Source organism: Rhipicephalus sanguineus, chromosome 11 (genome assembly GCF_013339695.2).
Source record: "Rhipicephalus sanguineus isolate Rsan-2018 chromosome 11, BIME_Rsan_1.4, whole genome shotgun sequence".
In the NCBI taxonomy this organism is placed as follows: Eukaryota; Metazoa; Arthropoda; class Arachnida; order Ixodida; family Ixodidae; genus Rhipicephalus; species Rhipicephalus sanguineus.
Genome location: NC_051186.1, coordinates 69,374,622 through 69,389,409, shown reverse-complemented (window position 1 = coordinate 69,389,409; position 14,788 = coordinate 69,374,622). Strand labels below are relative to the sequence as shown.

General features: G+C 47.3%; 1 protein-coding gene across 2 annotated transcripts in view; it reads right to left on the bottom strand.

The window, feature by feature from the left end:
- LOC119374128 (alpha-actinin) overlaps positions 1 to 14,788 on the bottom strand; it is a 98,271-nt gene that overhangs the window by 16,994 nt on the left and 66,489 nt on the right. For both annotated transcript variants that reach the window (XM_037644193.2, XM_037644194.2), the window contains exons 2-5: positions 2,633 to 2,954; positions 1,977 to 2,064; positions 1,618 to 1,696; positions 1,236 to 1,317 (exon numbers count right to left, since the gene is read on the bottom strand). In XM_037644193.2, coding sequence (XP_037500121.1) covers positions 1,236 to 1,317; positions 1,618 to 1,696; positions 1,977 to 2,064; positions 2,633 to 2,954 — 571 coding nt within the window. The remainder of the gene's footprint in view (positions 1 to 1,235; positions 1,318 to 1,617; positions 1,697 to 1,976; positions 2,065 to 2,632; positions 2,955 to 14,788) is intronic.

Here is a 14,788-nt window from a genome sequence, read left to right as displayed (position 1 = left end):
TGTACGCCGCGAGCGTTCGTGAAAAACGAACGAATTGGCCTACACGAACAATTTGCGTCATCTACGGAGCACCTCAAGGGATGCGAAAGTGGACGCGGCAACAACAGCCGAGTTGAACGCTGGGCTGCCGCCAGACGCAGAGCCATTCACGCCTAAGCAAGTCCGCTTTAACCGAGGACGCTTGTGCGCCGTGTCATAGAGTTTCCTACAATACTTACTAGAGGGAACTCTGGCACTAGTGTCTATGGGAGCTGCAATGCATCGCGCTTCAGCCAGCATGGGAATCATGGGTAGTACACGGATTTGTCTAAACTTTGTTCTTTCGGCTCCATTTGGCTCCGCGTCGCCTGCATCCGCTTTGTCGCAAAACGAAGTTCAGCAAAAATCAGCAGTTTCACTTCACCACTTTAACTTCGTTAGGCTCACCGATTCAAGTCTGGTCACGAAGTTCACAACGATCCATTCTTTTATCCGAAAGAAAACCAAAACATAGCAATAAACAAAGCCACAAGTGCGTTCGAAGCCCACAAGCACGAAGACTAGGCAAATCCGTGTACTACCCATCATTCCCATGGTGGCTGAACGATCGCAGCGCCAGAGTTCCCTCTAGGTCATTTTAGGAAACTCTATGCGCTGTGTAACATCGGCGAACCGTGGTTGGCGCTAACCATGGTTCAACGCAGTGAACCATGGTTGGTCGTAACTGCGGTTAACTTGCCTGTGTAACACGGGTATAAGTATTCAATACAGTCAGATTCAGCTTAACGGATTGTTCAGCCTGACAGACCTTGTCTTAGAAGTCTGGCCGGGTTGATGCTTTACGGTACTATTTTTTAAAGCAATTATTTCCAGTGTGTCTGCAAGATGTCGAAGAGCACTCTACAAATACAGAAGCTTCCATTTAAACAACACAATATCTGACCTGCATATAAAGTAATGTATGATGCTAAGTGAAGGAACCTCAATCAATGTGACTTGGGTGCCATTACTACTTCTATGTCTGTTTTTACAGTCAAAGGCTCAGATATGCAGCAGCCTGCTGGAAAGCAGGGAAATGGCATGAACAAAAATTAACCGAAAGATGTCGAAGACTTCCATCACTAACACAGTCACTGTCCAGTGCCACACGCAGAATTTGCCAAAATGATTAAACCTTAATTCTCTCGAGGTATGTTAAGTGCAAGTTTCATTTCAAGCTACTATGCATCTTTTGCGACAAGGTAGCCTGTCCTCACCTTCAGCGTCCAACATCCTGGGAATGTTCAGGTGCTTCTCAGCAACGTCGAAAGCCAGGTTCAGGTTGTCCAATGGGTTCTCCTGCACAGGCGAGGAAACATGGCGTCAGTTGCAAAACTTGATCTATCTTCGAAAGCACAGGAACATACTTCAACAAAGTTGAAAGCTGAGCTTTTGGTACATGATCTTCATATCCGACAGAATAGCACAGGGTGAACGGGGACACAAGAAGGACAAACAGTGACGACAAAAGGTGCCAACTTCTAAGACGTTCGAAGGTGGTGCCTTGTGTCAATTCCCTGTTTGCCCTGTGCTATTAGGTATGAAGTGAAATTGGCAGCTCTCGTAGAACATAGCTAATGCAGATGTCAGTGGACTGACCTTCTTCAGCTTTCCGTAGTCAAGGAGGTCGGGACGATGTCTGTGGATGAGGGCGCAGAAAGCCAAACCATCCTTCCAGCTGTAACGGGAAGACAACAGCACTCTTAGTGTTGGCACTGTGTAACGTTTCTCACACTATCAGAGGTGAAAAGAAACTAAGTATGACACGTGACCAGGGCACTGGGTGACAGTCGCAATACCCCAAAAATAATTCTATTGTGTTCCTACCATACCGAAGAAGAACTGTTCCTGCGAGCACTTCCAATACACTTTCTTATCTCTTTTCCCTCCTCTCTTTTAAACAATATAAATAAGCAATGAAAGCAAATAAGCATCAACAGATGCAGAAATAATCTTGCCTGAGGTGGAAGTTCTGGACGTTGACGTTCTTGTAGGGGGCCGTCTTTCTCTGGCACCACAGCAGCAGACCTTCTTTGGCAGTCATCTCTGCACAAAGGAGAGAGAGGGACAAAAAACTGTCAGCAAGAAAGACCACCAGACTCAAGATTCAGTTAATACTCGATTAATGCAGTGCAGGACTTCTCACCTCCACTCAGTGGCTTTAGGATGACGGCAATTTTTAAAATATTTCAATTTCATTAAGCAGAAAATTTGCATGCAAAATGCTATAACTGAATAATGATTGCACGTTTATGTGCTCGACATTTCTCTCCAATCAAGCTCAAGAATTACTCAATCTAAGTGCACCAGCACGTAAGCAGGTTACCCAGTGCCTGATTATAGAGTTATTTACCTTACACTTGAAATTACATAATATTTCAAGGGCTTTACACGCTAAAACACGATGCTATAGTAATGCACACAGACTGGCAATTGCAGATTAATTTTGACCACCTGGATTTCATAAACATGCACCTCAATCTCAGCAGCACAGCGCCACACTTAGCCACTGCACCGCTGCCACAGGAGCTCTCCACTTCGCCATGGCCTCCGAGATCCATATACCCACGTCACCGATCTCGGAGGCCACGCATACATAAACACCCGCACGTACCTTCGACGGAGATGTCCTGGATGGCGAAGCGGAGGATGATGGTCCAGATGAGTCCGAGGGTCATCTTGACGTTGCCGTCGACGATCTCCTCGGCGCCGATGGAGACGAGCTTGACGCCCTTGGAGGCGATGAAGTCCAGCGCCTTGTTGACGTTGGCGATCTTGTGGAAGCGCATCTTGCCCCGGTCGGGCTTGGGCAGCGTCTCGCCCGAGATGACCTCCAGCAGCAGCATCAGCTTCAGCCCGTTGCGGAAGTCCTCCTCGATGTTGTCGATCTGGGTACCCGCCTTGCGCAGGTGAGAGTTGCACCACGCCGTGAAGGTCTGCGTGAACGAGAAAAAAAATATATATATAATAAGTAGCGGCAAAGCAAATAAAGAATGAGGAATAGGATGTGCATCTATTGACAGCTTGCACGTGACGTCATAGACGCGCAACGTGGCTCCAACGTGGATGCTTAGATGACGACAAAGCAGTATAGTCACGCTGAGATTAACCGGCTCCAGTCTGATATAACGACGTCGCTGGAACTTATATTGGGCCTCTGAGCACGAGAAACCAAGGAACCAGCATGCGATGTACTGATAACACTAACGTGACATCACAGAGTTCGCGTCTCGCCATTTCAGTGACCTCAGTGCCATTTTTATAAGAGAGGAAGCTGCACCGACAGAAGCTGTCTAATGGTGGAGGGGGAGTTAAAATGCAACACTAAATCACTTATAAAGCGGTCAGCGCCAGTGCTTTTTGTCTCATCTCTTTGTGGTCCGTTCGTGCTGAAGTTTTCACCTCGAAAGCTAAATCATTTCACGCTGACAATTTCGTATAAGTGGCCTCTGGTAATTATTGCGGAGTGATGAAATTCTATTAAATTAACCGGCAAAGTCGAAACAGAAGCGCACATAAGCGCAACTAGCAGACGACCGGAATGACGTCCCTGTTTTTAGCGATAACAATCGCAGCGGTGTTGGATTTTCTGCATTCGTTAATGTACACGTGCCTCACGCGCGCTATGGTCGCAAGCAGAACCCGCGCACCCAAGAAGCGAAGTCGATCAACGGTCGATGAAACGTCTCCAGTTCATGCTAGCGATTTTCCATGTTTCGGTTTCGGTTTCGCCGACGGCGGTAATTTTACCAGAGAACTCCATCACTCTGCCAAAATTATACTACAGCGTCCGCTTTTTTTTTTTTTTGAAATCTCAAAGCGACAACGGGTACTTCGCAGAAAACGCTCCAATCCTCCTTTTGACCCGACCGCCTGTCTCCCTAATTAGAAAAAGTTAATTAATATAGTTTTCTTTAGTTACTGCCATAACTGATGTCTCCAGTCACGATCAGATAGCTGCCACCACAGAATAAGTAGTTATGATGGCAGCGAGCAAATATTGAATTTCCATCACATTTTTTTTTTTTTTTCAGGATTTCGGGACACATTTTTCGAGACACCCTGTACAAGCAGACGCACCGACGCCGGTCAACGCACAGGGTACGCGTAACCACACGCGACGTATTCCGGGCGCATTTCCGGCGTCAGCACGTTCAACTGCGTATCACGCGATAAGCATATGCCTGTGTCTCTCGCCTTTAATGACGTGGGAAACGGGTTTTGACCAGAGTCGGAACGTGGTGTACGTGCATGCAGAGTGAGGCGGTGACGCCGGTAAACGCTGCAAAATGTGTTTGACTGCCATAATTTAAGAAGCCTAGTTGGCGAAATGGTGCCCGTTCTCGAACTATTTTTGCTATTGTCTTGCAATTTTCTTGCGTTATTGCTACTTCTCTTGCACTGTTTTTGCTGTTTTTGATATTGTTTGTCACTGCTCCTGAGCTTATGTATAGGTGGATGGACCTTAGTTAGGCACAGTTAATCTGCCTTGGTCCTTTCAACCCAGTCAGTGTCTAAATAATCTCAATAATAATAATAATAATAATAATAATAATAATAATAATAATAATAATAATAATAATAATAATAATAATAATAATAATAATAATAATAATAATAATAATAATAATAATAATAATAATAATAAACTGGCTGCGTATCTGCGTGCTTCCATACAAATGTCGTCGAAAGTCTTCTGTCGGCCGTTTCAGCGCAGCCTAAGGAACGCTAGCATTTTCGGCGCAGCCTAAAAAACACTAGGGTCTTTAGAATTACGTTTCTATGTATTTTCTAGTAAAGGAACACACCACCTAATACTTACGTATTGATGTTGCGCCTTAGGTATGCGTAATATGTGCTTTTTGATCGACAAGGTTCACAAGTACGAACGCATGCTACCAGTTCAAGATGGCTGGGCGTTCAGCAAGTGCTTAAACTTTGGCCGGTTGGTTGAATCGTGTGACAGACAGACAGACAGACAGACAGACAGAAAATTTCTGCGTTTAAGTTCCCTAAGAAAGACTATCGTCTTTAATAAACACAGCACGTGGCTATCGCTTGAATGCTGCACTCGTAGGAAAAAAAAGAAAGAAGACAGCTCAGCGTACACGAAGATGTCGTGAATGAACCTTTTGTCTGTCCTCTACGGCGACAGGCAATCCTTCACGAAAAATAGCGCGGTGCAGTGTTGCCTTTCACAAGAAACTGCGGAAGTTAGTTTGACAGACGAGCGTGTTACCTAAATATATAACGCGGCACGCGAGAACTTTTCTTCCAGAACAGCCACACAGACACTGACGTGTAATCGGTCAGAGAAATGGACAGCAGTGACAGCCGATGAGCGATGCATGTAGTGACCCATTCGTCTACATGGCACTACAATACGCGTGCAGTGTAGAGAATGCGAAAGAGAAACGGCATCGCTGTCACATTTGTGTTAAACAATGGGACAGCCTTGTGCGACTTCGGCGCTCTTTTAGAAGCCAGAGCGTGACATTAGTCACGATATATCCGAGAAACTGAGTTATACGCGAGTGTACAAACTGTCAACCATTAAAAAATAATCATAAAATCATCAGTCTCAGCCTGTTTTGCAGGGGCGTAGCCAAGGGGGTGGGGGTGGGGGTTCCACCCCCCCCCCCCCCGAAAAAAATTTCTGGCTACGCCCCTGCTGTTTTGAATACACAAAAACGGAAAGTGCACAGCGGACGTATAATGTTTTGCATTGTGTTGAAAACAGCCACACAGCCACGAATAACTTCTGGGTGTCAGTAATATAAAAACGATTGAAAAGAAAAACAAAAGCAAATAGTCCCAGTCATACGGGTCCAAGCTTGTCTGGATATATATATATATATATATATATATATAGCATTTTAGTATCGTCCTTCCAGTACTTGTAAGACCAGCTTATAAAACTTTATCATGAAGCTATGCAAGGAGTACACGGACTAGACGAGACTGCTAATTCAGAAACGGCATCGTTAATTTATCCTTCAAGGAAGCCCTAAATTGCGCGGGCAGGAATAAAGCTAAGTCAAATAGAAGAAAAACGGGACAAACTGCCAAGAACAGCGTGTCCTGGTGGCCCGATAAGCCTCCCCTCGGCCCCTGCACGCGCGCACAGCGGCGTATTTGCGAAAGGCCAACATTTCGGAGCGCGTTGTTTTCACCCGCGTTCTTCACAGCAAGACTTGTCAGCAGATGCCCTAGCTATAGCTGGCATCGTCGCGTTGCCCCCAAGCCCCAGGGAGCGCAAAAATTTCGGCAGTGCGGAATTCCCTGCCAAGAAGGTCGAGGTGAAAAAGAAAAAAAAAATGGAGGGAGAGTTTGGCCCACACAGCACCCGGCCGCGCAAGCCGTTGCCAGTTCATCGCCGCGGCAGACACCGCGCATGTTGACGCAACACTATTCTGGTGGCGACCTCCATCCATCCAGCGCACGCTTGCCGACGAGCGCCTCTCACCCCTCCCAAACACCCCACAAATGAAAACAGGGCATTCTAGCGCGCGTAAGTGTGACGGGAGGTTAGGCGGGCAGGGCCGCCCGCGTGCGACTTCTGTTCTCTCAATGCGGAGCAGACGACGTTAACTTCTGTCTCTGCAGAGCAGAAGCAGAGCAGAAGCAAAGCAGACGACGTTAACTTCTGTCTTTGCAGAGCAGAAGCAGAGCAGACAACGTAAACGTCTGTTCTCTCATTGCAGAGCGGATAAGAAGACTTTAGCATCCCTTATCATTTTGCAGGATAGGCGACCGTTAACTTCCGTCTTTGCAAAGCAAAGCAGAGCAGGCGACGTTAACTGATGTCCTTTCTTTGCAGAGCAGATCAGACGACGTTAACTCCCGTCCTTGTAGAGCAGAAGCAGACCAGACGACGTTATCTGATGTTCTTTCTGTGAAAAGCATGAACAGACGGCCTTAACTTCTGTTGTCTTTGCCAAAGAGCAGCAAAGCAGACGACTATCTTTGCGGAGGAATTTGTTGATCATTGTTAGGACAAAACACGCGCTTTAAGGCTAGCAATCAGCTATTCAAACGAATGAGCGAACGATCCAAACAAAGAATCAGAAGTCGAATTTTGTCATCAACCCTAGCTCCTATCTCTCTCTCTCTGGTGTTCGTCTGCTACGCACCTTTTCAAGGAATCTCCCTGGGTTCCGCCAAAATCCCCTGTGGGCTCTTGTAAATCACGTGACCCCTAAAATGCACTGCCGAGGCAGCAACGTCAGCGTGAGTCAGCCTTTAACTCCAGTGCAACAGTTCAAGCAGGAGGTGCGCCTTCCCTCCGCTGATAAGGTCTACAGCAAGAAATTTCCAATAGACTTGCACTATACATGTGGATGACGCGCTGCTGGCCCTGTCGTCTGCTCGCAAACATTTATCTAAAAAAAACAAAAAAAGACACTGCAAGCGACTCTATTACGAATAGGGCAGGTGAGTTAACCCACCCGTGACAGACGACATGCAGACGACAGGTGCTGACTGATCGGTGACACACTGTCACCATCTTGTGTGTTTAAAGAATGAAAGAGAGAAGCAACGGGATGCTAGAAACAAAAACAGCACACGAAACTACGCAAATGCCCGTGATCTGGGTTAAAATGATGTACAGATAATTCGCGCGAAGCTGCACGCGCGAAATGCGCGAAGTTCACTCGGTCATGCTAATAACCTTACATCACCTCAATAGCCGATACTATCCGACAGTAGGCAACAGCGGTAGTAGCACTGGGAAAGAAAATACACCTGATAAATACTCAGTTTTTCTCAGCGTCCTTCTTAATGGCAACAACAACATGGACAACAACAACAACAACAACAACATAGTGATGAAGTGCCATTGGGTCAGAGATTGCACACCGTGTGACAATACACGCGTTCCTCGCATAAGGTCGCGTTGACGTCAGCGTCGAGCGATTCGAAGGCGAAGCCGAGCCGACCTGCTGTCGAAGGTTGCCTACGTGGGCGCAAGAAACAGATCCAGTCTGACTCGCCTTCACAAAGCGAGCATGGTTGCTATATTATGCGGTCGCGCGCGCGTTCCTTTCGAAACATACCTATACCGTGATTAAAATAAGTAAATAAGCAAACCGGTCGGCGTAGCGCTTTCAAAGGCAGTAAAGCACAAAGAACTAGGAGACCTATATGGCTCGGAATGTCGCCAGCGACTTCCGCGAGGCCAACCAGTTGTAAGGTATAAGGGGGTCGCGGATATATTCAAATTGGCAACAATGGACGCGCATGCGCACGCCTTGCAACGTAGAACCTCATCAACAATGGAAAGTCCTTCACCACTAAGTATGTGTTTGACCTTGAGGGTGCCGTTAATTCTGTCCAATGAACAATCCAACCCTTAAGCCGCCCGTTTCACTTTCGCAGTCGTTAAAATAACACAAATGATGCTCCGAAAGAACGCACTCCGAATAACACTACACATAAACTCATTTAGTTGAGGTCATTCAGACTCCTTTCTAACGCGACCGAATTGATAATAATAACTGTTGGGGTTTTACGTCCCGAAAACACGACACGATTATGAGAGACGCCGTAGTGGAGGGCTCCGGAAATTTTGACCACCTGGGGTTTCTTTAACGTGCACTTAAATATGCCGCCGCCGCGGTCGGGATTCGATCCAGCAACCTTCGGGTCACCAGTCGAGCATCAGAACCACAAGACCTCCGCTGCGGGTAACAATTTTTTCGCAATTGTTAAATTAATGCAAGTGATATTTCGAAACAATGCGCTTCAAATACCACTACGTATAAACTCGTTTAGTTTAGATCCTTCAGACTCATTTGTAAGGCTACTGAATTATATATATATATATATATATATATATATATATATATATATATATATATATATATATAATGCCTGCAGGGGATTAACGGGAGTCTGGATAACACGGAAATATAAAGCCCATGGAATGTGACATAAACGTATCGTCACTTCGTGACGTCACCAAACGTATAGCTTGCTCCGCATATAACACAAACCACCCCCTCTCAAGGCGGGCTTTCCTGGCGGCCAAAATTAGACCGCGCTTGTGAGTAATACGCCAGGAGAAAGGGGGGGGGGAGAGGCGCAGAAAGAAAGAAAGAATGAAAGAAAGAAAGAAAGAGAAAAAGAAAAAATGACGTCTGCTACAACGAACGGGAGGACGAGCAGACGAAAAAAAAAAAAAAACTTGCGCGACGCGCGTGCGTGCGCGTCCCGAAAACGAAGTCACGCATAGAGAGCGCTTCGCGCGCTTTGCGCAAGCGCACAATGCGGCAACACGAGCCCATGGGCTGGCGCCCAGCTAACTAAAACCATACGCAGCATCATTTTGGATCAGGCGTGGGGTTTCAAACTATATAAGATTACCTAGAGGGGAAAAAAAAATTAGAAACCTGGTACTACCGTGTTATGTACGGAGGTTGCCGCAAGGTGTCGTCACAGTCAGGGATACGATCCCGTATAACGGGTCGCTCGGCCATACGTGATTGGTCAGAATGGGGTTTTTTGATGCCCTTAAGTAGAAAGGAGATGTTTGGGATCGTTTTGACGATGGCGAGCGACAGCTAGCAACGGAAGCTCGAAAAAGAGGGTGATTTTAATAAAATCTATAGTTACCCCCCCCCCCCCCCCACCACCACCACCCTAATGAATTCGCTAAACTGTGCTCCTTTATGGGCTGCAGAAGTAACCATCATTACCAACCTTACATCGGTGTCACGCGGTGCAGTGCTGAACGCGATTTAGCCCAATTGGGATCTAATTTCTGAACTGCATATTGGCTCCATTCTGCAGCTTGCGTATAGGAGCCAATCGCGATGCAGAAATTCCATCCGGATCAGGCCCAATATCGCGATCAAAATTGACCACGAGACCGGTACTGAACCGGTGGGTGTCCGGCGCGACTCTGCGGAATCGAACCCAGCACCTCCCGCCTCGGAGGCGGACGTTCCACCACCACCACCTTCACCAGTGCTAAAGTGTCGTCTGCAGCAGTCACTGCAATGGCTATCCGCCTTCCCTTTCTCTCCTCTGGCTGCCGAGTGCTGCGTCTATTTTGGCGCCCAATCCGACGGGAGAGTCAGAAGCAGCTAGCGGCGGGCGAAAGACCGTTTTCGCCGCGGCGGGCGGCGGGCACCGCAAGAACGAAAGCCGGCACCGCGACCGAGTGCCGCCATTTTTAGAAGCCGGCGACCCACTCCTCACTGTGCAGCCGAGTAGAAGAAGTTCCGGCGAGAAGGAGGCGACGGACGACTGAGGGAGACGGGCTATAATAGCTGTGCTTTAAAGGTGAAACACCGAATCAGTTTAGACCGCGATAAATTATTACTCGATAACTCCATTGTCTCGAATCTCTCTGCACGACAGCATCATATATGTTCACTACTCGGAAGACAATAATGAAGGTCACAGTTTCGTTCTCGAATTTCGCGCCGGAAATATACGGCACCTGAATGTAGCTGTGACGTCGCGGATTTCCGGAGCTTCGGAATCGAAACTCCGGCTAGTTTGACGTCTAGATAGGTAGCACACGAACGTTTACAAGTCAGTTATTCACTCGTAAGGATCACACGTACGTAATTAATTAATTCATTCATTGCCGGGGTCTTACGTCTCAAAACCACGATATGATTATGAGAGATGCTGTATAGTGGAAGGGCTCCGGAAATTTGACTACTTGAGGTTCTCTGTAACGCGCACCTAAATCTAAGCACACGGACCTGTAGGATTTTTCCATCGAAATGCGGGGGCCGTCGTGGCCGGGATTCGAACCCGCGCAAAAAGGGTGTTCAACATTCCCTATCATGGCCACGAGTGGCACTGGTTGACACTGGTTATGAATCGCTAGCTCATGATCCGCTTGCCAAACTATCCACAAGTTAAACATCGGCTACACCTTACTAGGAAAAAAAAAAAGAAAAGAAAAACGCCAAAGGTCACGACGAGGTTAGTTTCACGTGCTTAATGCACACAAATCGGTATGCCATATGGCATGTAACCCCCCCCCCCCTCCCCCACACACAGACACACAAATAGCAAAATCATAAATGCTGAGCCATTCACCACAGGAATGCATGGATTCGACGTTAAGCGTTTTAAAAATTCGTTGAATATGAAAAACCCACATACAATCAGGCTTCTCTTCTCACACCGCATTTTTTTTTTTTTCAAAATGCGCGCCCAGGAACCGCGGTAGCAAACGGTGGGGCGTGTCTGCTCCACTGCGCTGCGGTCGAAAGCCGCTACCCCTCCTCACCTCATTTTTTTTCTTCAATTATTTCTCTGCGCGCTTCAACGTTCCTTTCTTTATTTAAGCGCTAGCGGTGTGCGGGGGAGGACCTCCACTGGCAAAGTATTTCCTTCTTCCTTCCTTTTTCATGTTCTCGTATTTTTCCTTGCGCAACAAGTTCGAAACCTCGCGCGGGACCTACCCCCGAAAGCAGCATCATGCAGGAGCACCATCTTTCGGCGCCATTATTTGTTTGTGTTCCTCCATTCCGAGCGCAATGCGTAACGTCTCCTGTCACTCTTTCACTCAATTCGAAGTCGCCGGGGAAGAGAGAGAGCGTTTGAGAAAGAAAGAAAGAAAGAGAGGAGGAGGAGGATATAGCAACCAGGCAACGCAAAAAAATGAACACAGTGGTGGTGGGTGCTTCTCGAGTGAAGAGATGTCAAGACAACCTCAAGCACAGGGCCGACTGCTCGGAAGAGAAAGAGAGGCGATAGCTTCAAGAAGGCTGGGTCCAGAGGTTAAAAGAGAGAGAGAGAGAAAGAAACAAAAAAGAAAGTTGAGACAGAGGACCTCCCGCCCACTCCCTTTTTTCTTGAGACGTGTATCGGGCATTGGTGAAAGGATGAGGGGAAGGAGGGAACTCCTTGTTTTGGCAGTGAGTCATCGTGGCTGTAGGAGCCAGCCCGCGGCGGCCCACAAGGAGTTGCCTGCCCCTCCGGGCGAAAAGGCGAGCGCTGCCACTCGTTGGTTCTTCAACTAGAGGGGCCACATGCGCTCACGAGCTAAGAGGCTCTTTTTCGAAAGCACCCGTTTTCTGCTGGCGGCCAAAGTGTTGGCTTCGCGATGGAGTGCCTTGGGATATGGTCATACCTGCTATCATTGGCCTAGTCAGGGGTGGGGGGCGGGGCTTAATTACCCCCCCCCCCCGAAAATTTTCAATTTTTCATGTATATATACACGCATATGTACAAGCACACGCACGAACATACATAAAAGTTCGTTGAACCCCGTTGACTCCTGAAAAATATTTCCGGCTAATACTAATTACTAGTGACTGTTGGGGTTTTTACGTCCCAAAACCACGATATGATTACGAGAGACGCCGTAGTGGAGGGCTACGGAAATTTCGACCATCTGGGGTTCTTTAACTGAATCTAAACCTCAGCACACGAGCCTCTAGCATTTCGCCTCCATCTAAATACTGCCTCCGCGGCTGGGATTCGATTCCGCGACCTTCGGGTCAACAGTCGAACACCATAATCACTAGACCACCGCGGCGGGTCTAAAATTTCTGGCTACGCCGGTGCTGGCTATATATCCTGGAGTTGGAAGGCTTCGAGGGTAGGATGGATTTATAGATCCATGGGTGAATATTTGGAGCATTGTACTTGAAAGCAAGATGTATAGCAGATACCACCTAGGCCGTGCCCTTTATTACCATTCTTCCGCACCCATTATCGCCATCTTGTAGGAGCACACATTCGGATTAAACCTAGCGGTATATCTTTGCATATGAGGTCATAAAGTCCAAGATAAAAATATCGCACGATTTGCTGCACTGTCGTATAGGCAGTGTGGGCACCGCGGCAGTAAATCAAATTTGAACCAGTAATGTGGCATTTCAAATCCACTACGTAGTTCACATTAGGTCGCAAGACGGATTATCAATCTATGTATCTGTCCGTCTGGTCTAGCCTGTCTAATCTATCAATCCATGTTTCTACTATCAACATATAGTATCAGCATTTTGATATCACAGCTGCTGCATACACTCGGTAATTGCCCTACGAGATTTGTCGTCTGGCATGCGGCGGGACAGAAGCAGACGAACTTGGAACACAATCCCCGGCAGGAGACATGCAGCAACCACATCGCCGTCTGCTGCGACACAAAGATCCCTAAGGTCACTGCTGAGACACAAAGCTCAAAGTAGCTTATCAAAGTGAACGACTGGGCATCAAGTTGGTGATTCACGATCTCCTTCGTCGTCCTTGTTTTCTTTCGCGCACTACACCTAGACCAAAAAGTAGGCGACGGATTTGGGGCAAAAAAGTATACGCGCATTAAGTGCAACTAAGCCCCGTAAGTTCAATAATTACGCAGTCGTTTCGGTGCTCCACCGGTAAACGCTACGATGAACGCAAAGACTCTTGCAATGGGCCCGTTCTTAGCTGTCGGCTGCTGCAGACTTGAAGCTCTTAGGCACTCCGTTTAGATCCCCGCCTTACGCAATTAACAGCCTAAATGGCGCACCTATTCGTCAGAAAACAAAGAAAAAAGAGTAGGCGACGCTCCCAGGTGGCGTTGGCAACAATGTTGCCAGCGCCACCTGGGAGCCGGAGCGGCCAGACGAATTAAAAACCAGCGGTAGTCGACCAAGAAGAAGAGCCCTACATACTCGGAAGCGCGGGGATTATGCCGGAGCGCTGCAACGCGCCGAAAGACGAGAACCGGTTAATCCAGCCGAGCATTAACGTTAAAAGGATAACAACAACAACAAAGAGAAGGAAGAAAAAATGAGCGAAAGAATGAAGAAATAAATAGCGGAGGGCCAAAGTGAGGCCAACGTGATGACCTCGACGAAGTCGAAGGCTTGGTTCGTAAGAGATCGCGTTCGTAAATCTGACGGCCGCGGCGCCGAAGCGCAAGATAGATATATGCGCGTGCGATATGGATCTGATATCAGACAAACGAGGTGGGATGCTCCAGGCACGACTCCTGGCAAGAGTATGACAATGCAGACGAAAAGTGTATAAGGAAGCAGACGATAAGTAAAACCAAGCAGAAGACACAAGCAGACGAAAAGTAAAGCAAAGCAGAAGACACAAGCAGACGAAACATAAAGCAAAGCAGAAGACACAAGCAGACGAAAAACAAAGCAGTGCAGATAAAAGTAGCAGACGAAAGATAAGCAAGAGCGATTGAAACAGATGATTAAAACCGAAGACGAAAGCGCTGCACGCCCCCAGAGCGAACGCGGAACACACGCACGAGTTTCGTTTGATAAGAGGCGCCTAGACAGACTCAAAACAAAATAAGCGTCAGCAACCTTCGTCATCTCCAGATTTTGTTTTGTCTGACAGGTGATGTTGTTCAGGTGATGAATTATGAGAGGATAACAGATTATATGCGGTCATCGTGACTACCATACATAGCATGTCGATGACACCTGAGCTCTCACATACTGTCAAGAATTAAGACAGACTGCACGACAACTGATGTTGGGGCGGGAAACGAACATACAATCAAGAAAACTACTTCGTTCGCAGGGTGCTCTCTCCATTCTGACATACAGATTAAACTCTGTCTTAACTCCAGCTTTAAGAGTTATCGCACACTTCGTCTATAACGGAGCCCGAGAGGGAACGCAATGAGCGGCATTTCACCGAAAACTTCGCTAAGAAACGTGCAGACGGGCAGAATTGCAGATGAGAAACAAGAAACGGAAGCTAGATGATATACAGATAAAGGAGGTGAGATCATCCGATAAAGGATGTCGGGTAAACAGATAAAGGATTCCAGGTGAACAGATAAATAAAG